The sequence below is a fragment of the Sesamum indicum genome, linkage group LG16, assembly GCF_000512975.1.
Source record: "Sesamum indicum cultivar Zhongzhi No. 13 linkage group LG16, S_indicum_v1.0, whole genome shotgun sequence".
Lineage (NCBI taxonomy): Eukaryota > Viridiplantae > Streptophyta > Magnoliopsida > Lamiales > Pedaliaceae > Sesamum > Sesamum indicum.
In genome coordinates, this window is record NC_026160.1 from 514280 (window position 1) to 533374 (window position 19095).

The following is a 19095-nucleotide window of genomic DNA, read 5'->3' on the forward strand; positions in this document are numbered from 1 at the left end:
TCTCTCAAATTTCGGCGTCGTCACTGTGAGTCGCCGGGCGCCACACATATCAATCGACTCCTCTAAGTCCTCTTGATGAGGTGCTCATTTCCCCTCAAATAATTTGGGATTTCATCAACCATAGACGCTGGGCTACCACCACGACCACCGAAGCGACCCACGATTGCGGACCACCACTAATCACTTCGTCTCCTCCTTGTGAATCGAATGAGCCCCCTCCCACTGATTTTCGTCAACTCTATACATGCATTTCAATTTCCCGACCGCGGACCACCGCGAATGCTTCGCCATCTGATTTCTTCTTATTTTTTTTAATTTTTTAATTATATTAATTAAAATATATTTTAGTTAATTAAGAATATTTTAAATAATTACAATAATTAAATATTTTAACTAATTAAGAATAATTATAATGATAATTGTTGTAATTAAATATATATTTTAATTAATTAAAATAATTTTGGATTTAACAATTAACAAATATAAAATTCTTTGAATTTAAATTTAATATGACAAAATTTAATACTTATTTTTAGGGTGACAATGGCAAAAGAAAGACACAAAACAAGCCAAAAAGCCCTTTGTATGTTATATACACCCATAGAGGGGTATTTTGATCAAAATTATCATTAAATATGAACCTAAACTAAAGAAAATGACTACCAAACGCACCAGACGCGCCTTTCCTCCACCTTCCATTAGTTTCTAACAGAATGGGGGTTTTTTGCTGACTAAAACAAAACAGGAGGGGGTTTTTAACCTATTTTGAAAATAGGATGGTATTTTTTGCATACTTTCTAAAACACATGAGGGTTTTATGCATTTTGTCCCTTAAAATAGTGTAAGAAGATAACTTAAAATAGTGTAAAATAGTGTAAAATAGGTGTCGTATGTTTAGTTTTGTAACTTGGGAGAAAACATTCACTATTTATTATTAAATTATGTCTCTTTTGTATATATTTTTACTTATATATATATATATTATTGGAATGTGCTCGAATTATATGTATATTATTGTATATATATTTGGATGGAATATGTTTAGGTAATACAATTCACCGTTCATTGTCAAATCATGTCTCTTTTATATATATATATATAATTCAAAACCTACCAAAACCCATAGTTAAAGGTGGAAAAAAATCCACCCAAGCATGCCAGTGTTTCGATCCATCTCTAGGAAGGGCTGAATATGAAACCAAATATAGTGTATTTCCAACGCATACTTACTTATCTCTATTTTTCTCTCTCTGTCTCCATAAAATACTAAAAAGTAATCCAAGAAGGAAAGTAAAGATAATGTAACTTATCCAGTTCGATGTCCTTGTGGTTTCCAAAACATTCTACATATTAGTTCTGTTATTATTTGTGGTAAGACTATTTATTACTATTGAATTAACGAGTCATATGAAGCAAGATTTTCAAAATCAGACATGGATTGCCCGGTCCGACTAGTTCGATCAGGGTAAAAAAACATCTTCATTTTGCGAACTGATCAAACTCGGTGAAAACTTGCTGGCCTGGTGACCGGTCAAAATTGGGTTTTTGCCTTTAAAAAATAGAGGTAACAGTAGTTTTGAACTTTTGAGTAGCCCCAAGTTGAAGCCGTCGGGGACAGGGAACACGTTACTGATGCCAATCTGACGAGGCAGTAGTTCTATCTTTGTTTCCATTGCACAACAACAACAAAAGGTAGAAATTAGTACTAGTTAAAACACTACAGCCTCCGGAGCGAAATGTAAAAGTGGGTTTTTGGAAATAAGATTACACTGTTGTAAAATGTACAAATGTACAAAAAAGTTAAAGCAGCTAAAAGCATCCCTTAAGGTGCTTCTAACTTTTGGCGTAACAACTCTTATTTTTGCCGTTTCAGAAGCAGAAGTGCTTTTTAGAGCTAGAAGTTGATAAAATATTTTTTTGAAGCGCGCGCAAACACTCACATATAGATAATAGAATCTGAGTTAACTGACTTTTTTCATCTAACCTGAATAATGGGATCTATAATTCAGTAACCCAATAATTTAACCGATTAAATCTCTAATTGGATTTTCAAAACATTGGTTAAAAGATGCTTACACGTTTTATTCCTATTGAATTAACTAGTCATTTTAAGATGCTTGCACACTTCTTACCCAACAGATCTATAAATAGGCCATTCTCGAACCATGTAGAAGTGGTGTAAACTTTTAGACTCAGGGCCAGCCCAATAAGCCCAACCATATCTATTGGTTGGCAATTGCTGGCCCATGACTTTAAAGCTATAGGCCAGCCCACAGAGCCCAATTCTGTGTGCATTCAAAAGTGCGGAGTGTTTGCTTGGCGAAAAGGAAACCTCCTCTTCTAATTCTCTCTGCTCTGTTCTTCATCTTCAGCTCCCTAGGGCTCCAGACTTTGTGATTTTCCTTTATCCTTTTCCAATCTACGATTTCAATTTGATTTACCTTTGTTTCATTATAGAACTCGGTTTGATCAGTAGTCTAGGGTTTTAGCTTCCTCAGTTAGACATGGCACCGGCGGAACCCAACAGCGGAGGCAGCGCAAGCGGCGGAGCCACCAGAGACCAGACGTCCGTCAAGGTGCCTTCGAAAGACCCCAAAAAGAAGGACGAGAAGAAGGATGAAGATCTCGTAAGTTGGGCAACCATTGTATACTTGAATAAGATTGGAATTTGTGGGGTTTTACATTTATAGGCGATTTTTTGGGTTATTGCTTGCAAGTTATGGATTTAGTGCACCTTCTGTTCTGTCTTGTAGTCGGAGGAGGACTTAGCGTTGAAGCAGCAGTTGGAGTTGTATGTGGAGAGGGTGCAAGACTCAGATCCTGGACTGCAGAAAGTTGCGCTAGAGAGCATGAGGTATGTAGTCTTATTTCTCCATTTCAAGAGATGATAAAGATGCTTTATTCAGTTTGTTTGAAACGAATTGGCAGATTGTTCTAGCATTGGATATAGCTCTGATATATTGTTCGGGCTGAGAAGAGATATACAACTTGGTCTTACACTATTAATGCATGGTTTTGGTTAATTTGTGGTGTAAGACAACAATTCAAATGTAGTCAGAAGTTGGAGCCAGTTGTCATTTTGGTTTTACTCTTGGCTAGGTCACTTGTCATTTTGGCCTCAGCTTCCAATTTTTCTTTGATATTGTTATGTTATGGTGTTGTGGTGCCGGTATCCTGTAATAAACTTCAGTGATATTATGGTACTTTGAGCATGTTGACTAAAGCATACAACAAAATGCATATATTCAGGGATGTTGATGATATGCTATTATACAAGACACTGCAGTTAACTTCGTAGGTACAGGAACTTGAGCTAGCTTGAAAAGATGAAAATGTTGCATCAGGCTTTTTAAAACCAGGCAACTTGTAAACAATCATTTTTGAATCAGGTTGAAGAAAGAAAGACTGTATAACCACTCTTTTAGTAGCAATAACCAGAAGATGCTCTCCCTTCCTTTATTGAGCAAGATTTGGACTGTTTTCATTTGCTGGTGTTGTCAAATTGTTGTTGGATGCATAGGATATTTACTTTATTATGAGAGGAAACAACTACAATATTGAATTGCAGAAAAGAAGATAGTGATCTAGAAGGCAAAGAGAAGCTAGGAAAGAATGGAGATAAAAAGAGATCTAAAGCAACTGTAAGTGGTAAGGATACATCACGCAATCATTAGGAAGGAAGAGAGGTAGTAAAAGGAGAGCTGAAGCACCCGTAAACAGTGAAATACATCGCTCAATCATTATGTAGCGAAGCTATTTTGAGATCTATAATTACTCAAAAAAAGGCAGCGCTTTCTTGAACAAAGAATGGCATTCTGATGCAGATACTCCTTCCTCTGCCGGAACTACTTTTGATTGCTGGTATTGTGAAATGGTTGTTGGATGCATATTACATTGAATTTATTATGAGAGAAAGAATTGTAGAGAAGAAATGATAACCAAGAAAGCGAAGAACATCTAGGAAGGATGTACAAAGAGAGGACCCACAAACAATAAAATGCATGATAAGATAATTATGTAATATACATATCATGAGGTAAGTAATTGCACTTAGGATGTAAGGCGTACCTTTCTTGAATCAGGAATGGTTTCTGATATGGAAAATGCTGTGCAGATTCTATAATGCTAACTAGAAAGGACCTAGATAGGACAACACAAGCATATCTTGGACTAATTTCCCCAATTCTTAGATATGATTTATACTGAGAAAGCCAATGTCGAAGAACCTAAATCATGGTGTTTCATAATTCTCGTAAGTTGTGATCAAAGTGCACGTCACCTTTCAAATGGAAAGGTACTTAACTATTTATCTAACTAATCAAATAGCTCCACATCAAATATATATGCAGAATCCCTCTATGATTTGAATATTCAAGCTATACTGAAGCAGGTACATGACAATATGACGGAGATCACTGGTTTTGTTTTGATGTGCTTTGATAGATGTATAGGAATGATGCTAGATCATCATCCTTCAATAATTGAAAAAAAATTACATTACATGTCTTATGCGGAGGGGGGGGTTATAGAACCAGTGTCATTTTTGGAATTGTTAAAGTGAAAGCTTATCTAGAACAATATCCAAATGGTGTGTCTCATCTGCCAGATGCGTAAAATTATTTAATTGGTGTTTAGCGCTTTTTATGCACACACACACAGACCAAAAAAAAAAAAATTCCCATCTTCTGGCACAAATGGATTGGTCTGTTGCTCAAATATAATTAAAATATGTTGATTACTTGATAGTGCAACACACTGAGCTTTCTGTATTACTTTATGGCAAAATCTGATCATTGTTTGGAATCATCACTCTGTTCAGATTGGAAATTGTAAGGAGCCCATTTGTCCACCTGGAAACACACTTCTATCCTTTCCCCATTGAGTCTTGCTAAAGACTACTGGATCAAATTAAATGAGATTCATTGTAGCCTAGATTTGGTTTTAAAATTGTTCATGGATTAATTTTGTTTGCACAGCTAAAATGACTAAACAAGTATAAGTCCGACTCCTGCAAAAGGATAAAAACCATGTTCAGGTCATTAACTCCTTAAAGAGAAGTTGCTGGGAGAATATGGTTGCATAAATTCAGGTGCTACCATTGACTTGTTTTCTCTTTGCACAACCTGCAATACCTTCAAACATATCAGTATTATACTATTATTGTCAGGCTGTTTGAATTATTAGGATTATTTCTAACATTTCAATTTGTGCTTGCTTTGTCCGTGACTACTTTGCAAAACCCTTATTCTTATGTCTAATTAGCTCAGTTTCTTTCCAAGTTTTCTTAGAATTCAGTGATAAAAACATTGACGTCAACTGTTTTTTGCCTCTAAGGCTCTAATGGAATAGGCTATTCGCAAATAGTTTTACAGTTGTTTTCTAATTTTAATTATCTTCTCTAGGCAGGAAATTCGTACCGCAACCAGCTCTATGACTTCTGTTCCAAAGCCACTGAAGTTCTTACGCCCTCATTATGGAACTCTACAAACTCATTATGAGAAAATGGAAGATTCTGATTTGAAGGTGATAATTATTTGGTTTGGTATTTTTTTTTCTCTTAATCTTTTCCATTGTATCTAACCCCTCACCCCACCCATTCCACCCCAGAAACTACTTGCAGATATACTTTCTGTTTTGGCCCTGACAATGTCTCCAGAAGGAGAAAGGGTATGTTATACCATTTTACTCGCATTAGCATACAGTGTTGCGGTTAATTCTTCGAGCGTATTGTTGCTTGTCTTGTGGTGCTTTATGGCGTATTTGCATGCAGTTTTTTGGAACATCTAATAGAATAAGCAAAAATGATGAGTTCAATCTTATTGCAGTTAGGAGTCGCTGGATTTATACATTCACCCCTCACTTATCTAATTCATTCAGCTCTCTAGTGTTGCATGTTGCATATAAAACCCTAAGCTGAGTTTTACTGAAGTAGTCTTAGTCTCTTTTACACAACAATCATATATTAAGTTATTTCACACTGAAGTAATTTCCATGTGGTACCCTATAGCATGCTTAAAATGAATGAAGACCCTGTGGTACTTATCTTGGTGCACAAGTTGCCTAAGAAGTCTATCTTGAGCTGTATAGTTAAGTTTGGAGTTCTAAATTATTTTTGGATCCGAGTAAAAGAATTTCGTTTGACATTGTGACTCTGACCACTTCTATTCTTAATGGGATGTTCTCTCCATTAAATATCATTAACTAGCTTTAGACGGACCTCGTTGTTCCAATCATTCTCTGCCTAGACAATAGGAACATTTCATCTGTGTATACATTGGCATACAATCTGATAGTTTGATAATTACAAAGGACAGTTAAAACTTAAAAAATTGTGCTCGGTCCCTCTGAAGCCTGTTTCAAGGAGCAAAAAGCAACTCAGGATGCTTTTCTCATTTAATGTTTGATTTCTTGAAAAAGCATGAACATTTTTTAAAACATAAGTTTGAATTTAGTTTTGACAAGCACGTGAAAGAACTCAATCTCAAGCATATTAGTTTGTCAAGTTAATGAAGCCCTCAAAATGCTGTCTCATGCTAATGCAAGTTTCTTTGATCATTGCTTGTCCTATCTATGATTTATAATCTCTGTTTTCTTACTAGTCCCTCATCTATTCTTTTGATTTAGTTGAGACTGAATGCTGAATGGTTTACTGGTCTGCGCTTGAGTATATGCTTTTCTAGATTTTCTCTGTATCTATGATGCGTAAGACCAATAGTCCAAATGCCAATGATTTCAGGAGAGCTTGAAATACAGATTACTAGGTTCAGATGGTGATATTGGTTCATGGGGTCATGAGTATGTCAGGTGAGATTCTGTAATCCTTAATATTAATTATTTTTAGTCGGTTATGATGTTCATGCATGATACTGAGAAGTTACTTATGTGCTTCATGGTTACACCCCTTCATGATGGTTACTCTACCCCTAAATGAGATGCATTTTGAGTGTTTTACTGTGGATTACTGCATTACCTGTTTGGATGTTTCATGGACTCCTTTCAACAAATCAAGCAAATTTGTCATATGACAATGTCTAACTCTTAAAATGAAGGATCTGTATCCCATATCTTCATCTGACTATGGAATGCTTGCCAAGGTACCTCTTTGCAAGGAAGATCTAATGTGACTTAACTATGAGAAACATAAGAAACTCTACTTTTTTGTTGTTGGAAACATCACTTCGGCAAGAGTTGTTGATTTGATCAGGGAACTTAATTTATATCTGATGTTTTATAAATGCAGGAACTTGGCTGGGGAAATTGCTCAAGAATATGCAAAACGGCAGGTTAGAACTTCTTTCACAAGAGTCCTAAAAAGGGCATGGATGTGCCTACATTGCTTTCAAGAATCTTATTGATTTCTCTATCTTAGTGTGGCGATGTAAATGGGTCCAGCTTAGACCTGCACCAGCCCGACCGAGGTGGGCTTTGAAGCTCTAATCGGGGCCTTGGGCGAGTCTTAGGGTTTGGTATTTGGATCCAGATCCAACTGAAACCTGGATCTTTTAATTATTTTCTTTATATATATGTGTATATCTTTATGATGTATGTCTATATATATATGAAAACATTGTGTAGATTTTATTTGTACATACATATAATACATAAAAGTAATACTTTATATATAAAAATAATGATATAAAATAGTTTTTAGTTTTAATGTAATGTAAAGGTAACATATATTTGAAAGTTTTAATTTATGCACATGTAAAATTACACAGAAAAAATATTATTTGGCTCATATTTTACTGCATGATCTATCTCAGAGTGAAGAAGCCCAAATCGATGATCTGATGGAGCTGGTGGTTCAAATCGTTGCATTCCATATGAAGGTATCATTCTCTTTAATATCTTGTCGACACTAGGCATTTTTGTATTATGTCATATTGGTGAATGTCCTGGATTTGATGTATATTGATTGGAGTACTAAATGTCATATGCGGTTCTACCTTTCTATTTTCCATTCTTGGAATAGAAATCTTAGTTTGAGTTCTCATTTATTTGCAGCATAATGCTGAGCCTGAGGCTGTAGATCTTCTTATGGAGGTACTTCAGGCGTCCTTCTAACTTGATCCTTAGTGTTAATGCTGTAGAATCATAGAAGAGAAGACTTATGTATACTTTGCTTTTATTATCCAGGTTGAAGACCTTGACCTGTTAGTGGAGCATGTTGATAGTGCAAATTATAAAAGGACCTGCCTGTATCTTACTAGTTCGGCAAAGTAAGTAGATTCGTGAGCCTTTTTTTGGGATGGTCTGATCCCTTATTCTATGTATGTTTGTAACTATGTATGTATGTACATGTATTTGATACTACTCCTTTTTCCTTAATTCCATTGGATTAGTTTGGTTAAATTTGGAGACGACATGATTCATGAGTCTTCATATGCATGAGAGCAGCTCAATCAGTTGAGCAATGTATCTGATGGATTTGATAAGTTCGTTATGAATTTGGTGATGGCATGATTCATCAGTCTTCATATGAACGAGAGCAACTCAATCAGTTGAGCAATCTATCTATTTGATGGATGTTCTTGGTTATCTTATACTCTTCATTGAATCTGGAGTGTCTTGTCTTGCTTATTGATGTCCTAAGCACTTTTGCCGAGACTGCATGCTTTCGGAGTTTACTTGGTCGAGAAGTTATGTGAATTATAAGCTGGTGTTATGGCTCCTAATGTGCTTGGGAAACCATGTAGCTGGAGTTTTTTTTTTAAAAAAAAAATAGCAGTTGATGATTAATTCCATAGTCTCCTTGGTCCATTGTGGTTTATTGCTGAGAAAACGGAAAAGAGAAATGAATGGGACATAGTCCCCTTTGTCTGATATATATATAGGATGATTTGTTAGCCCTAGCTACATCTGGTCTATATAAATGTATAGATTTTATTAATATCATCAAGACATATTATAAGAAGACTCGTGTTAGTCTATGGATTTTTCCATTCTGGATTGTCCCTTTTAGGATGTGGGGCAGCATATATGGTAATAACACATTACTTCCTGTTACATTTTTTTAGCAAGGTCAATGTTTATATATGACGTATGGTTACATTAGATAAGGTAAGTGTGAGATGAACATTTTGATTATTTTGCTACTATAACTTACATCATAAAGTCTTACATGTAATAATGTGAGTGGTTGGCCTGGGCTAGGGTGTCTTTGGACTTAGTTCTCTGTCCAAGTCCAACCCATTTTTTTGTGGACGTTGAGTGTTAAACTGAAGTTGGACCTTAAGGATGTTTAATTATCTGAAATCCTACAATGCGCAGAAAACATGTAGTGGGCTTTGGCAGGTACTGAAGACCTTGGCAACCCTCCTTTTTTAAGGTTTTGGCTGCTATCTTTAGAAGTACTGGTCCTGTGGGCATGGTCTGGTTCTCAATGTCTGTCTTGTTGAAATTGATGGGTGTTTGAACTTCATAAAAAGTAGCCATGTTTTACTGTTTTGTTTTGGCCTTTTCCTCTTGATCATTAGTTACACGATTGCACAGTGGCATTAACGAACTCAAATGCTGCTTGCAAATTCAGATACCTTCCTGGGCCGGATGACATGTTAGTTCTGGATATTGCACACTCAATATATATGAAATTCGAAGAGTATCCCAGAGCCCTGCAGATTGCATTGTATCTCCATAATTTGCAGGTTTGTGCTTATTGCAAAAGATTATGAGGTGGCTACTTCTATGGTCTTAAATTAGAAATTATCTGGATCTTCTTTTTGTAAGTATATCTTGGTTGCAGAATGCAGATACCAAGTGTAATACACATGCCACATTTACTGGACAACCTACAATAGATTTCTTCGTTAAAACTCACGTCTGGGTATTCTTTTGCAGTATGTAAAACAGCTTTTCCAATGTTGTAATGATCCTCTCATGAGGCGACAATTTTGCTTTATCTTGGCTCGCCATGTAAGTCCAGAATTTTGCTTTTCGTATTCAGTTATGCTGCATCAAAATTTTATTTTTATTTTTTTTAGCTCCATAAGTTATCTGTTTTTGGTGGTTTTTTTCTCTCTGTTGAGGTCGGGTGCATCAATTGAGCTTACCCACATTATTATTGTTTTAGAGAATTGATTTTCTGATTAGACAGTATGCGAGGGTTTTCTAAACAAAAAGACTTATAAGTACTAAAGGGAATCGCATCCGCTAAAAGTGTTTAGGCACTCAATCCGGTTTCATCACATAATTGAATATGCAGATCTAAGGAATGCAGACTGGGAATTGCCACTCTTTTAGTTTGGGTACATTGAGGGTCTAAAATAAGTAAAGTACTCTGCGGCTTTTCCAAGCAGATACTTAATTTTGGTGTTATAGAGAGCTAAGATATAAAAGTTTGACGTAAACCACTCTTGGCGTTTTATGGAACTATACACTTGTGCATCTTTTGGTCTCGCTTGAATTTGCTTTCCTGTAAAATACGATTTGCTTATGGCCTGGTTCATAAACAGGGCGTCACTTTTGAACTTTATGAAGACATGTGTGCTGAAGATGAAGAAAGGGAGGCTTTGCAAGAGATCATCAATAATACAAAGTTAAATGAAGGCTATCTAACACTTGCTCGTGATATTGAAGTTATGGAGCCCAAATCTCCAGAGGACATTTACAAGGTCTTGCTTTCTTTGATATTTCCTACTGCTCTAGTTGTTGCATCTTTCATCTTTTTCTCTGCCCTGACTAACTTTTTTTTGTGTGAAGTTGGACTGCTGGTTTTATTGGCTTATATTATTGATTGATTTATAATCTTTAATTTAGTGTTCATCACCTCCCAAACTGAAAAATAATGCTGAAATAAAATATGTTCAGTTCTGAATTTGTCTGGCAATTTCTCAGGCACATCTAATTGACGGCCGAGGTAGTGGTGGGGGAACTGTTGATTCTGCTAGGCAGAATTTGGCAGCAACGTTTGTTAATGCATTTGTAAATGCTGGTTTTGGTCAGGTTTGTATGACTGGATTTGGATTCATTGCAAGGAGAAGAAGTTTCAGATCTTCTCTTTTCTTTATTCTTATACAATGTCATTTCTATTTGTGCAGGATAAGTTGATGACAGTTCCTTCTGAAGCATCTAGTGGTGGTGCTTCGACAAGCTGGCTTTTTAAAAATAAGGAACATGGAAAAGCCAGTGCTGCAGCTAGTCTGGTATGTAACTACCTATTCATTTCATTTTATTTTGATTTTTTTCTGAAGTGGCTGGATGATCATTGTGTTTTGACAATGTAGGGCATGATTCTGCTTTGGGATGTGGACGCTGGACTTGCTCAACTTGACAAATATTTCCATAGTACTGATACTCATGTCATTGCGGGCGCATTGTTAGGAGTTGGAATTGTGAACTGTAACGTCCAGAATGAGTGTGATCCAGTAAGATCTTTTTCTTTTTGACCCCGCATCCAAAGTATTTGCATGCATGGAAACCTGTCTACATTTTATGATGTCTTCTTGACTTAGACTCTTCCTGACATCTAGTGCTCTTTGTTTTCTTAGGCATTGGCTCTTTTGGCAGACTATGTAGACAAAGAAGATTCTTCAATTAAAATAGGTGCAATAATGGGCCTAGGTCTTGCATATGCAGGTTCTCAGAATGAACATGTGAGTTTTCCTCTCTGCCCAACTTGTCGAATGATTTGCTATACCCTTGATTGGCCCAATTTTTGGACAATGCTTTATTCATCCCTATTGGTATTTGGTGGTGCAGCTGCAAAGATCTAACTATCTTGGTGATGTTCTCAGGTTCGCAGGGCATTGATGCCCTTACTTGGAGATGGAAAATCATCTCTAGATGTGATTGCATTTACTGCAATCTCCCTAGGCTTGGTATATACAGGTTCCTGTAATGAAGAGGTTGCCCAAGCAATAATATTTGCCTTGATGGATAGAAGTGAGTCCGAGTTGGGGGATCCCCTGGCTCGTTTCCTTCCTTTGGGTCTTGGTCTCCTTTATCTTGGAAAGGAGGTACATATTGTTGCTTCAGTATATGCTAACTTCTATATATTTCCTGTATACATTTGTGTTGAATGAGCATAAAGTCAATCAGTTAGCAAATTGCTATATGAGGGTGTGAAGCATTTCAAATTTGTAGACTTTAAACTCCAGCTATATATACATTTTAATATTTCATTGCTCTTTCTGTGACAGGAAAGTGTGGAAGCTACGGCAGAAGTTTCAAAGACATTTAATGAAAAAATTAGAAAACACTGTGACATGACCCTGTTATCTTGTGCATATGCTGGAACAGGGAATGTTCTAAAGGTTATACACCATAGATTTTTCATCGAGGATAAGCTGTTTTCTTTGTCAATTCTGTTGCTAATTACCTGTTCCTTTGTTGCAGGTACAACACTTTCTTGGTCAGTGTGCACAACATCTTGAGAAGGGCGAAACATACCAGGGACCCGCTGTCCTTGGAATTGCTATGGTAGCCATGGCTGAGGAACTGGGGCTTGAGATGGCTATTCGTTCATTGGAGCACCTTCTGCAGTATGGAGAGCAGAATATTAGAAGAGCTGTTCCATTGGCACTAGGTCTCCTTTGCATATCAAACCCAAAGGTCATAAATTCTCTTATCTCTGCGGTTCTTATAACCATTAATCAAAGTTTGGGATATTGAACTCCGCCTCTTTCGAGAAGGGGTCTACTTGTTCAGCAGTAGGTATTGCACATGTTTCATGGGTCTCAAGACGAGTCTTATCACAAATGTGTCTAATGCTGAGCTTGACATCTATGTGATGTGATGTTGGTCAACTGTTAACAAGCGATAACTGTTCTTTTCTTTGACGCAAATCACACGACTGGCACATAGGCTAATAGATATCAATGTAATATATCAATAGAAGCAATACCAAAATGGTATTTTATGGTATTCTGAGGTTGATTTAATTCCAAAATGCTGGGAAAATTGCTCAATTTACCCATACCTTTTTATATCTACATTTTGTTTACTTCTTGAATCTTGATTGATCTGGTAGTCTGTAACAGGTCAATGTCATGGACACATTGAGCAGGCTCAGTCATGATGCAGATGCTGAAGTTGCAATGGTAATCTGATACTTAGGCAGGCTAGTTTTTTATGTTAAAATTTTTGTCCATGTAATTATTTTTTAAGTGGAAGTGGATGATTTGTTTAATTATATACATACAATTGAGTTGTCCAGGCTGCTATCATTTCGTTGGGTCTGATTGGTGCTGGAACCAACAATGCCAGAATAGCTGGAATGCTTCGCAATCTATCAAGCTATTACTACAAGGACGCCAGCCTTCTATTTTGTGTATGAATCCAATCGAACCGTTTATATGATGAAGCATTCATCCAATTGTTGTGATACTTCTTATAGAACCTAAACGATGTGTTTGCTGATTGCGCAGGTCCGGATAGCTCAAGGTCTTGTCCATCTGGGCAAAGGGTTATTGACACTTTCTCCATATCATTCTGAGCGTTTTCTGTTGTCCCCGTAAGTTAACTACTAGCAAATGCCCCTTTACATAGCTTATATAGTCAGTTTTGATTAAGATTGTGTCTTAAAGCATGAACTAGGTCCAGCTTATGTGCTTGCTGGAAAATGTACAGATGAATGTGTGGTTAAATACATGGTTACACTTTGAAGGTATTGTTAGGTTGTATTCTGAGGATCCTTGTGTGAAATTATCAGATAAAGGTGACGTTGGGACATTTCACCTGGTATTGTATTTTTTTGAGTGTCTTTCTTTTGTCTGATTTTTTTAGCTGCTACTGTCTTAACCTCACTTAACTGTTTAATTTGTAGCACGATCTCTGAACTGATTGAAAACACCAATATTTCTGCCACTTTCCTACTTTATGAAATTGGTATTTAATTTTGCCAACTTACCAAGTTTTAGCAGTTGATCATCAACTGGAACATTCTTGGCGCTATTAGTTTACTGTCGTTGCACCGAGAATGTAGAGATGCAATATGGTTACTTTTTGCATTGTGCAATGCTTGATTGAATTTAAATATGATTCTGGACCAGCATTTTAGCTGTTCCGTGCCCTTCCTTCTTTCATATGTCAGGAGCTCCAGGATAGCTTTGTGGATATTTTCTTATGTAATTGTAGGCTAGGATTCAAGTGGAACATGCTTTGTCTTTTACTATTTTACCGCTATATACTTACCCCCTTTTTCTATCCTTTCCAGGACTGCACTGGCTGGACTTGTGATTTTGCTGCATGCATGTCTCGATATGAAAGCTATCATCTTGGGGAAATATCATTACGTTCTATATTTCCTTGTTCTGGCCATGCAGGTGTGTCAAATTTTTTCTTTCAACTCTTGTTGATTGGCCTATGTGTTCTTTCTGATTCTGATTTTCACCCCTGTTTCACATTCTCTTCCCCTTCTTGATCTAAGCTGCTAATATAAGTGTGTTTCTGTACAGCCAAGGATGCTGATGACTGTGGACGAAAACCTTAAACCACTGTCAGTACCCGTCCGTGTGGGCCAAGCTGTTGATGTCGTCGGTCAAGCAGGTCGTCCCAAAACTATAACGGGTTTCCAGACCCACTCAACTCCTGTTCTGCTGTCTGCTGGTGACAGAGCAGAACTTGCAACTGAGAAGTAAGCTGCATTCTGTATGCAATGGTTCTGTTCATTGTCCAAAGCTCAAACTGGGCACTGATGTTGAATGACTTTGTCTTTGCAGATATATTCCTTTATCACCCATTCTTGAGGGATTTGTCATCTTAAAAGAGAATCCAGAATACAAGGACGACAACTGATGCATATTGGGGTTGCTTGTTTAAGCCGAGCATATTATAGAACCCAACTTGGTTCTTCCAGCATATCCTTGAGTTAATAGCTGAGCTTAACCAGAATCTCACTTCAACATCTTATTAATGTTCGAGTAGCATGGATGATGGCGAAGGATGATGGACGACACTTTTGGCTTTGTTTGAGTTCCATCCATTCTGGAGCTGCTCGGGCAATGCCTATGACTCTGCTCTGAATTGGATAGGACGAAATATATTGGACTCTAGTATTACGTGCTTTGTCATGAACAGATTCTACGTTTAATGTTATATATTTGTTTTTTAGTGCCTTCCTCCAATTAATCCACGATAGATTGTTACTTTCTCCCATCAAAATAGAGCACCTTGGTGTTACATAATGAAATTCCCAAAGGTCTGTATCTTTGTGATTTAGCAGTTGCTTTATTTGGCCTTTTTAGTGTTACCTTGAATACATTTAAGAAAAAATTGGACACTCCCTTTGGTTTCTAAAGTGTCTGCCAGATGTTAAACAATGAAATCATATACATGGGAAATCTAAGAGTAAAAACCGTGATATCCATAACTGAAGAAGTAGAATGTTATTGCTTGATTGATATATACTCTTGCCTGCAATTTGAATTGCCTGGCATCTATAGGGTGGACTCCAGTGTCGAACAAGGTAATATTGAACTTCATAGGGTTGTTAGCTCACTATGCAGACAGTCATCAGACGCACTTCACCAGTCTACCGCGCTAACGTTTACTGGTGGGCTAACGCTTGTGGAGTATATTAATGGTGCGTTCGTCTAACTATGCCTTGTCAGGACATTGAGACTCTGAAGGCCCAGCGGGATGCTGTCTCTAAATAAACAGATATGGAGACATACAACGTAAAGAGCCTCAGCAGAGAGTTGCATTTAGTTAAGTGTCCAAAATCGGTTGAAGAGGTAATGCCATAATGGTGTAGGCAATACCGATGCATGGACTTTTCCTTGACATGCCATAGGGTTACATCCTGCTTCATAGTAGCATCAGTTTTATCTTCCAGTGGATCAAGTAATAAGAAACTACTATTTCGAAATCCTTCCTATTCTTGTTTGCATGATCCATATAGAACATTTTAGATCAGTGTTTCCTCCATCTTCAACCGGTAAGTATCATCACACCCACCTTGCCGAAAACTTTGAAAGGACCATAGTATGTCGAAGCTAGTTGTTGATGAACTACTTTAGAAACTTATACTCTATTTTTATTTTAACTTTCATGTTTAGGTTCCAGTGTTCTCGCATGTAGTTGATATTTTATGTTTTTATACGACAAATTAAAATAAGTTTGGATGTACATTTTTCTATACCTAGACATGGTGTAGGTGTGAAAAATATAAATGTGTCTGGGCCAATTATTATTTTTTTTTATTCCATACTTAAAGTTGGGCATATTTTGAATTTATTGGGAAAGGTGATGAGGTTGGTTCTGCAGAATAATATTTTTTATTTTTCAATTGCCAGATGTTTCATTTATTGCATTTGGATTGAAGGATTTGAAATACATGGTTTCAAATACTTAATAACAATTTCTTTAAAGATGTTTGGATAACTCTAAATGTACATGATTTGAAATCCCTTCATTTTAATTTTGAATTAAGTTGTGATGAATAATGATGGATTTCAAATGGAGTTATTTGAAATTCTTTCTCTAAATCATTCCTTCAAATTTAAATCCATTAATCCAAATATATCCTTATGAAATAGCATGTCAGTCTGGTTCTTGATGATAAGAGGATCATATTCTAGATTGTGTCTCCATGCAATGCAATCCTACTGATGATTTTCATATAATATTGGAATGTCATGCCAGAACCATTAATAAAACAGGCTTCACCTTCAGATCCCGTTTACTTTGATATATTAGCGTGTATTAAAAAATTAGCATAGATTTAGAAGACGTTTACTTCATAGAGAAGGGCCCTGTACAAAATAAAAACCTAGTATTAATTACTGTTCCACTTATATAACTTACCACACCTCAAGAGGTGTGATAAATTTAGTATAAATGAGACCTCTTTTCTTCTACCGGAAAATAACCCTCATCATCCTCAAGTTGTTGAAAAGTGGGTTTGCAGGTACATTTGCCTTTCACTCACAGCACCATCTTCTTCCTTCTTAAAGGTTCTTCCACCAACTGCAAGTTTCTTCCCTCCTTTTTTTCTTACAAAATCATTACTCGTATTTATAAAAATGAAAGATCTACTATTTTATTTATAAAAATAAAATAAATAATGTGTGTTCATTTTTTTTGGTCAGATCTTGGTTCCATAAGGTGAAACATCAGCTCCAACAATTTGAAGATAACTTATTCTTATTTTTTCATAATTTATTTGTCAAGAACTTATGGTGAATAAGTTGGGTTTGGACCATCTTTTAACTTTCATTTAACTGCTGCTTGTTTTGAAGTTGATGCTTGATTTTGGTACTATGTTGCTGCCTTCATGTTCCAGATTATGAAGCTGATTATTCATAGTTTTACTTCAGTTTTTTACAAAAAAATATGGCTGAATTTTCTGCTTTTGGTGCATTAATTTTCTGTTTTTATTTGAGTGAACTTTATATTTTTATTGATTCTATTTTTTTTTTTTGTTTGGGTGCTTCAATTTTCTGGTTTTGTTGCTTAATATTCTGTTTTTTGTTGATTGAGTTTTTGTTTTCTTTTTTTTTTGTGAGTGCTTCAATTTTCTATTTGGTATATAGTGTTTAGGTATTTATTTTTATTGGGTATTTTATTTTCGTTAATATTTATACATGAAATTCGTTCCAATTACATAATACACATTCTCCACATGTCACTGAAAATATGTTCTTTTATTTCTTTTTGTTGGGTACTCTAGGTTACACTTAAATTCGAAAACGACGTCCAGATTAGTCCAAGACGTCTTAGCTACAACAACAACATTGCTACAAAAACAAAACTCAAGAAGAGTCCATAAATTCGAAGGAAATCGGCAGTTGAAGTTCCCGATCAATCACTACTTCGCGAGCTTGGCATTATAATCAAACCTATAATACAAATTTGTTATAAATCTAATTGAAGGTAAATTATAAATTCAAGTCAAATTATAATTTTAAATATCAGGGAACAAAAATACAGGATTTTCTAAAAATTATTGTAATCCGTTTTATACAAAAAATTCATTAAGCCCAATAAAATAGATTCATTTTTTGTTATTGATATATTATATCGACATCAAATAATTAAGCATTTTATAAAGATTTGGTATTTGATACTCAATCGTAGCATTTAGGGGTGATTTGTAAGAATGGAGTGGGAATGGAATGTACATTTCCGAATCTGTTCCTACATCTGGGACCACTTATTCCTTCAGATTAGGAATTAGCTATTCCTTCCTCCCAACATGGTATTAGTTATTCCCAGTGTGTTGCGAGTGGAACTTTCTTTTATTGTATTAGTTTAATATTTAACTTTATTTGTTAGGGATATTACACTCTTATCTCCTGAGGATTGATGTAATTATATGTATATACTCTGTAGTTTGAGAAATTATATCTAGCACCCCTAAAGTTTGCTTTCGTCTAACAAATAAGTCATTTCTTTAGTCAAAATCCACCAAATTTGCTGGTATTAATAAAACAATAAAAAAATCTATATTTACTTCTAGTGGACTTGTTACTAATTTATTGCATGTCAAATAATTTATTTATGATCAAATTATCCCCATACATCTTCACGCATTAATGTATTTTATGAGGGTAAATATTTGATCTTCAATAAGTCAGTAATGAGTCAATTGAGGGTAAATTATCAATTTACATTAATTTTTTTATTAATATCGACAAAATCAATTAATTTTGACCAATGGAGAGTTTATTTATTATATGAAATCAAATCTCATGGTACTAAATTTTGTTTTTCAAAGCACAGTAAGTAAACGTATAATTACACCAAACCGGCAGCGTAATTATCTCTAATTATTATTAAATGTAAGTACTTCTTGTATCTAATATTGAAAAATAATTATGCACGCAAGGTAGTAAAAAGTAATATTAGTTTGAAGTTTAAATATTTTTATTAAATTTAAAATATTTATTTCACTTAGTATTGGAAAAAAAAAATAATTGTAGATGCATTATGATCAAAAGATTAGTCAATTTGGTTCTTGGATTTTTTTTTCTTATTTTTTTTTTTGGGAATTATATGAGGAGAAGAGTGATAAAAGTGTTTGGACAGCGTTCCCCCTCCCATATAAAATAATAAATTCTCCGAACCCCTCATAAACCCTAAACTGAATTCCCTAATCTCATCATTGAGAAGTCACGCCTAAGTTCTCCCTGCTTCTTCTACCTCAGCTTCACCTGT

General features: G+C 35.6%; 2 protein-coding genes across 2 annotated transcripts in view; both read left to right on the plus strand.

The window, feature by feature from the left end:
* LOC105178472 (26S proteasome non-ATPase regulatory subunit 2 homolog A) lies at window positions 2313–15086 on the plus strand. Its single transcript, XM_011101943.2, has 25 exons — window positions 2313–2627; window positions 2754–2854; window positions 5403–5523; window positions 5608–5667; window positions 6737–6804; window positions 7241–7283; window positions 7764–7829; window positions 8005–8043; window positions 8137–8219; window positions 9530–9644; window positions 9838–9912; window positions 10452–10610; window positions 10834–10941; window positions 11037–11141; window positions 11223–11363; window positions 11487–11591; window positions 11733–11954; window positions 12138–12251; window positions 12334–12549; window positions 12978–13037; window positions 13154–13267; window positions 13365–13450; window positions 14153–14261; window positions 14394–14572; window positions 14658–15086. Exons 1-25 carry the CDS (start codon window positions 2505–2507, stop codon window positions 14731–14733), a joined length of 2688 nt encoding a protein of 895 aa, XP_011100245.1. The 5' UTR covers window positions 2313–2504; the 3' UTR covers window positions 14734–15086.
* Window positions 19001–19095, plus strand: part of LOC105178473 (DDB1- and CUL4-associated factor 13) — a gene marked incomplete in the record, with an annotated part of 8098 nt that continues 8003 nt past the window's right edge. The window contains 1 exon segment of the mRNA XM_011101944.2: window positions 19001–19095.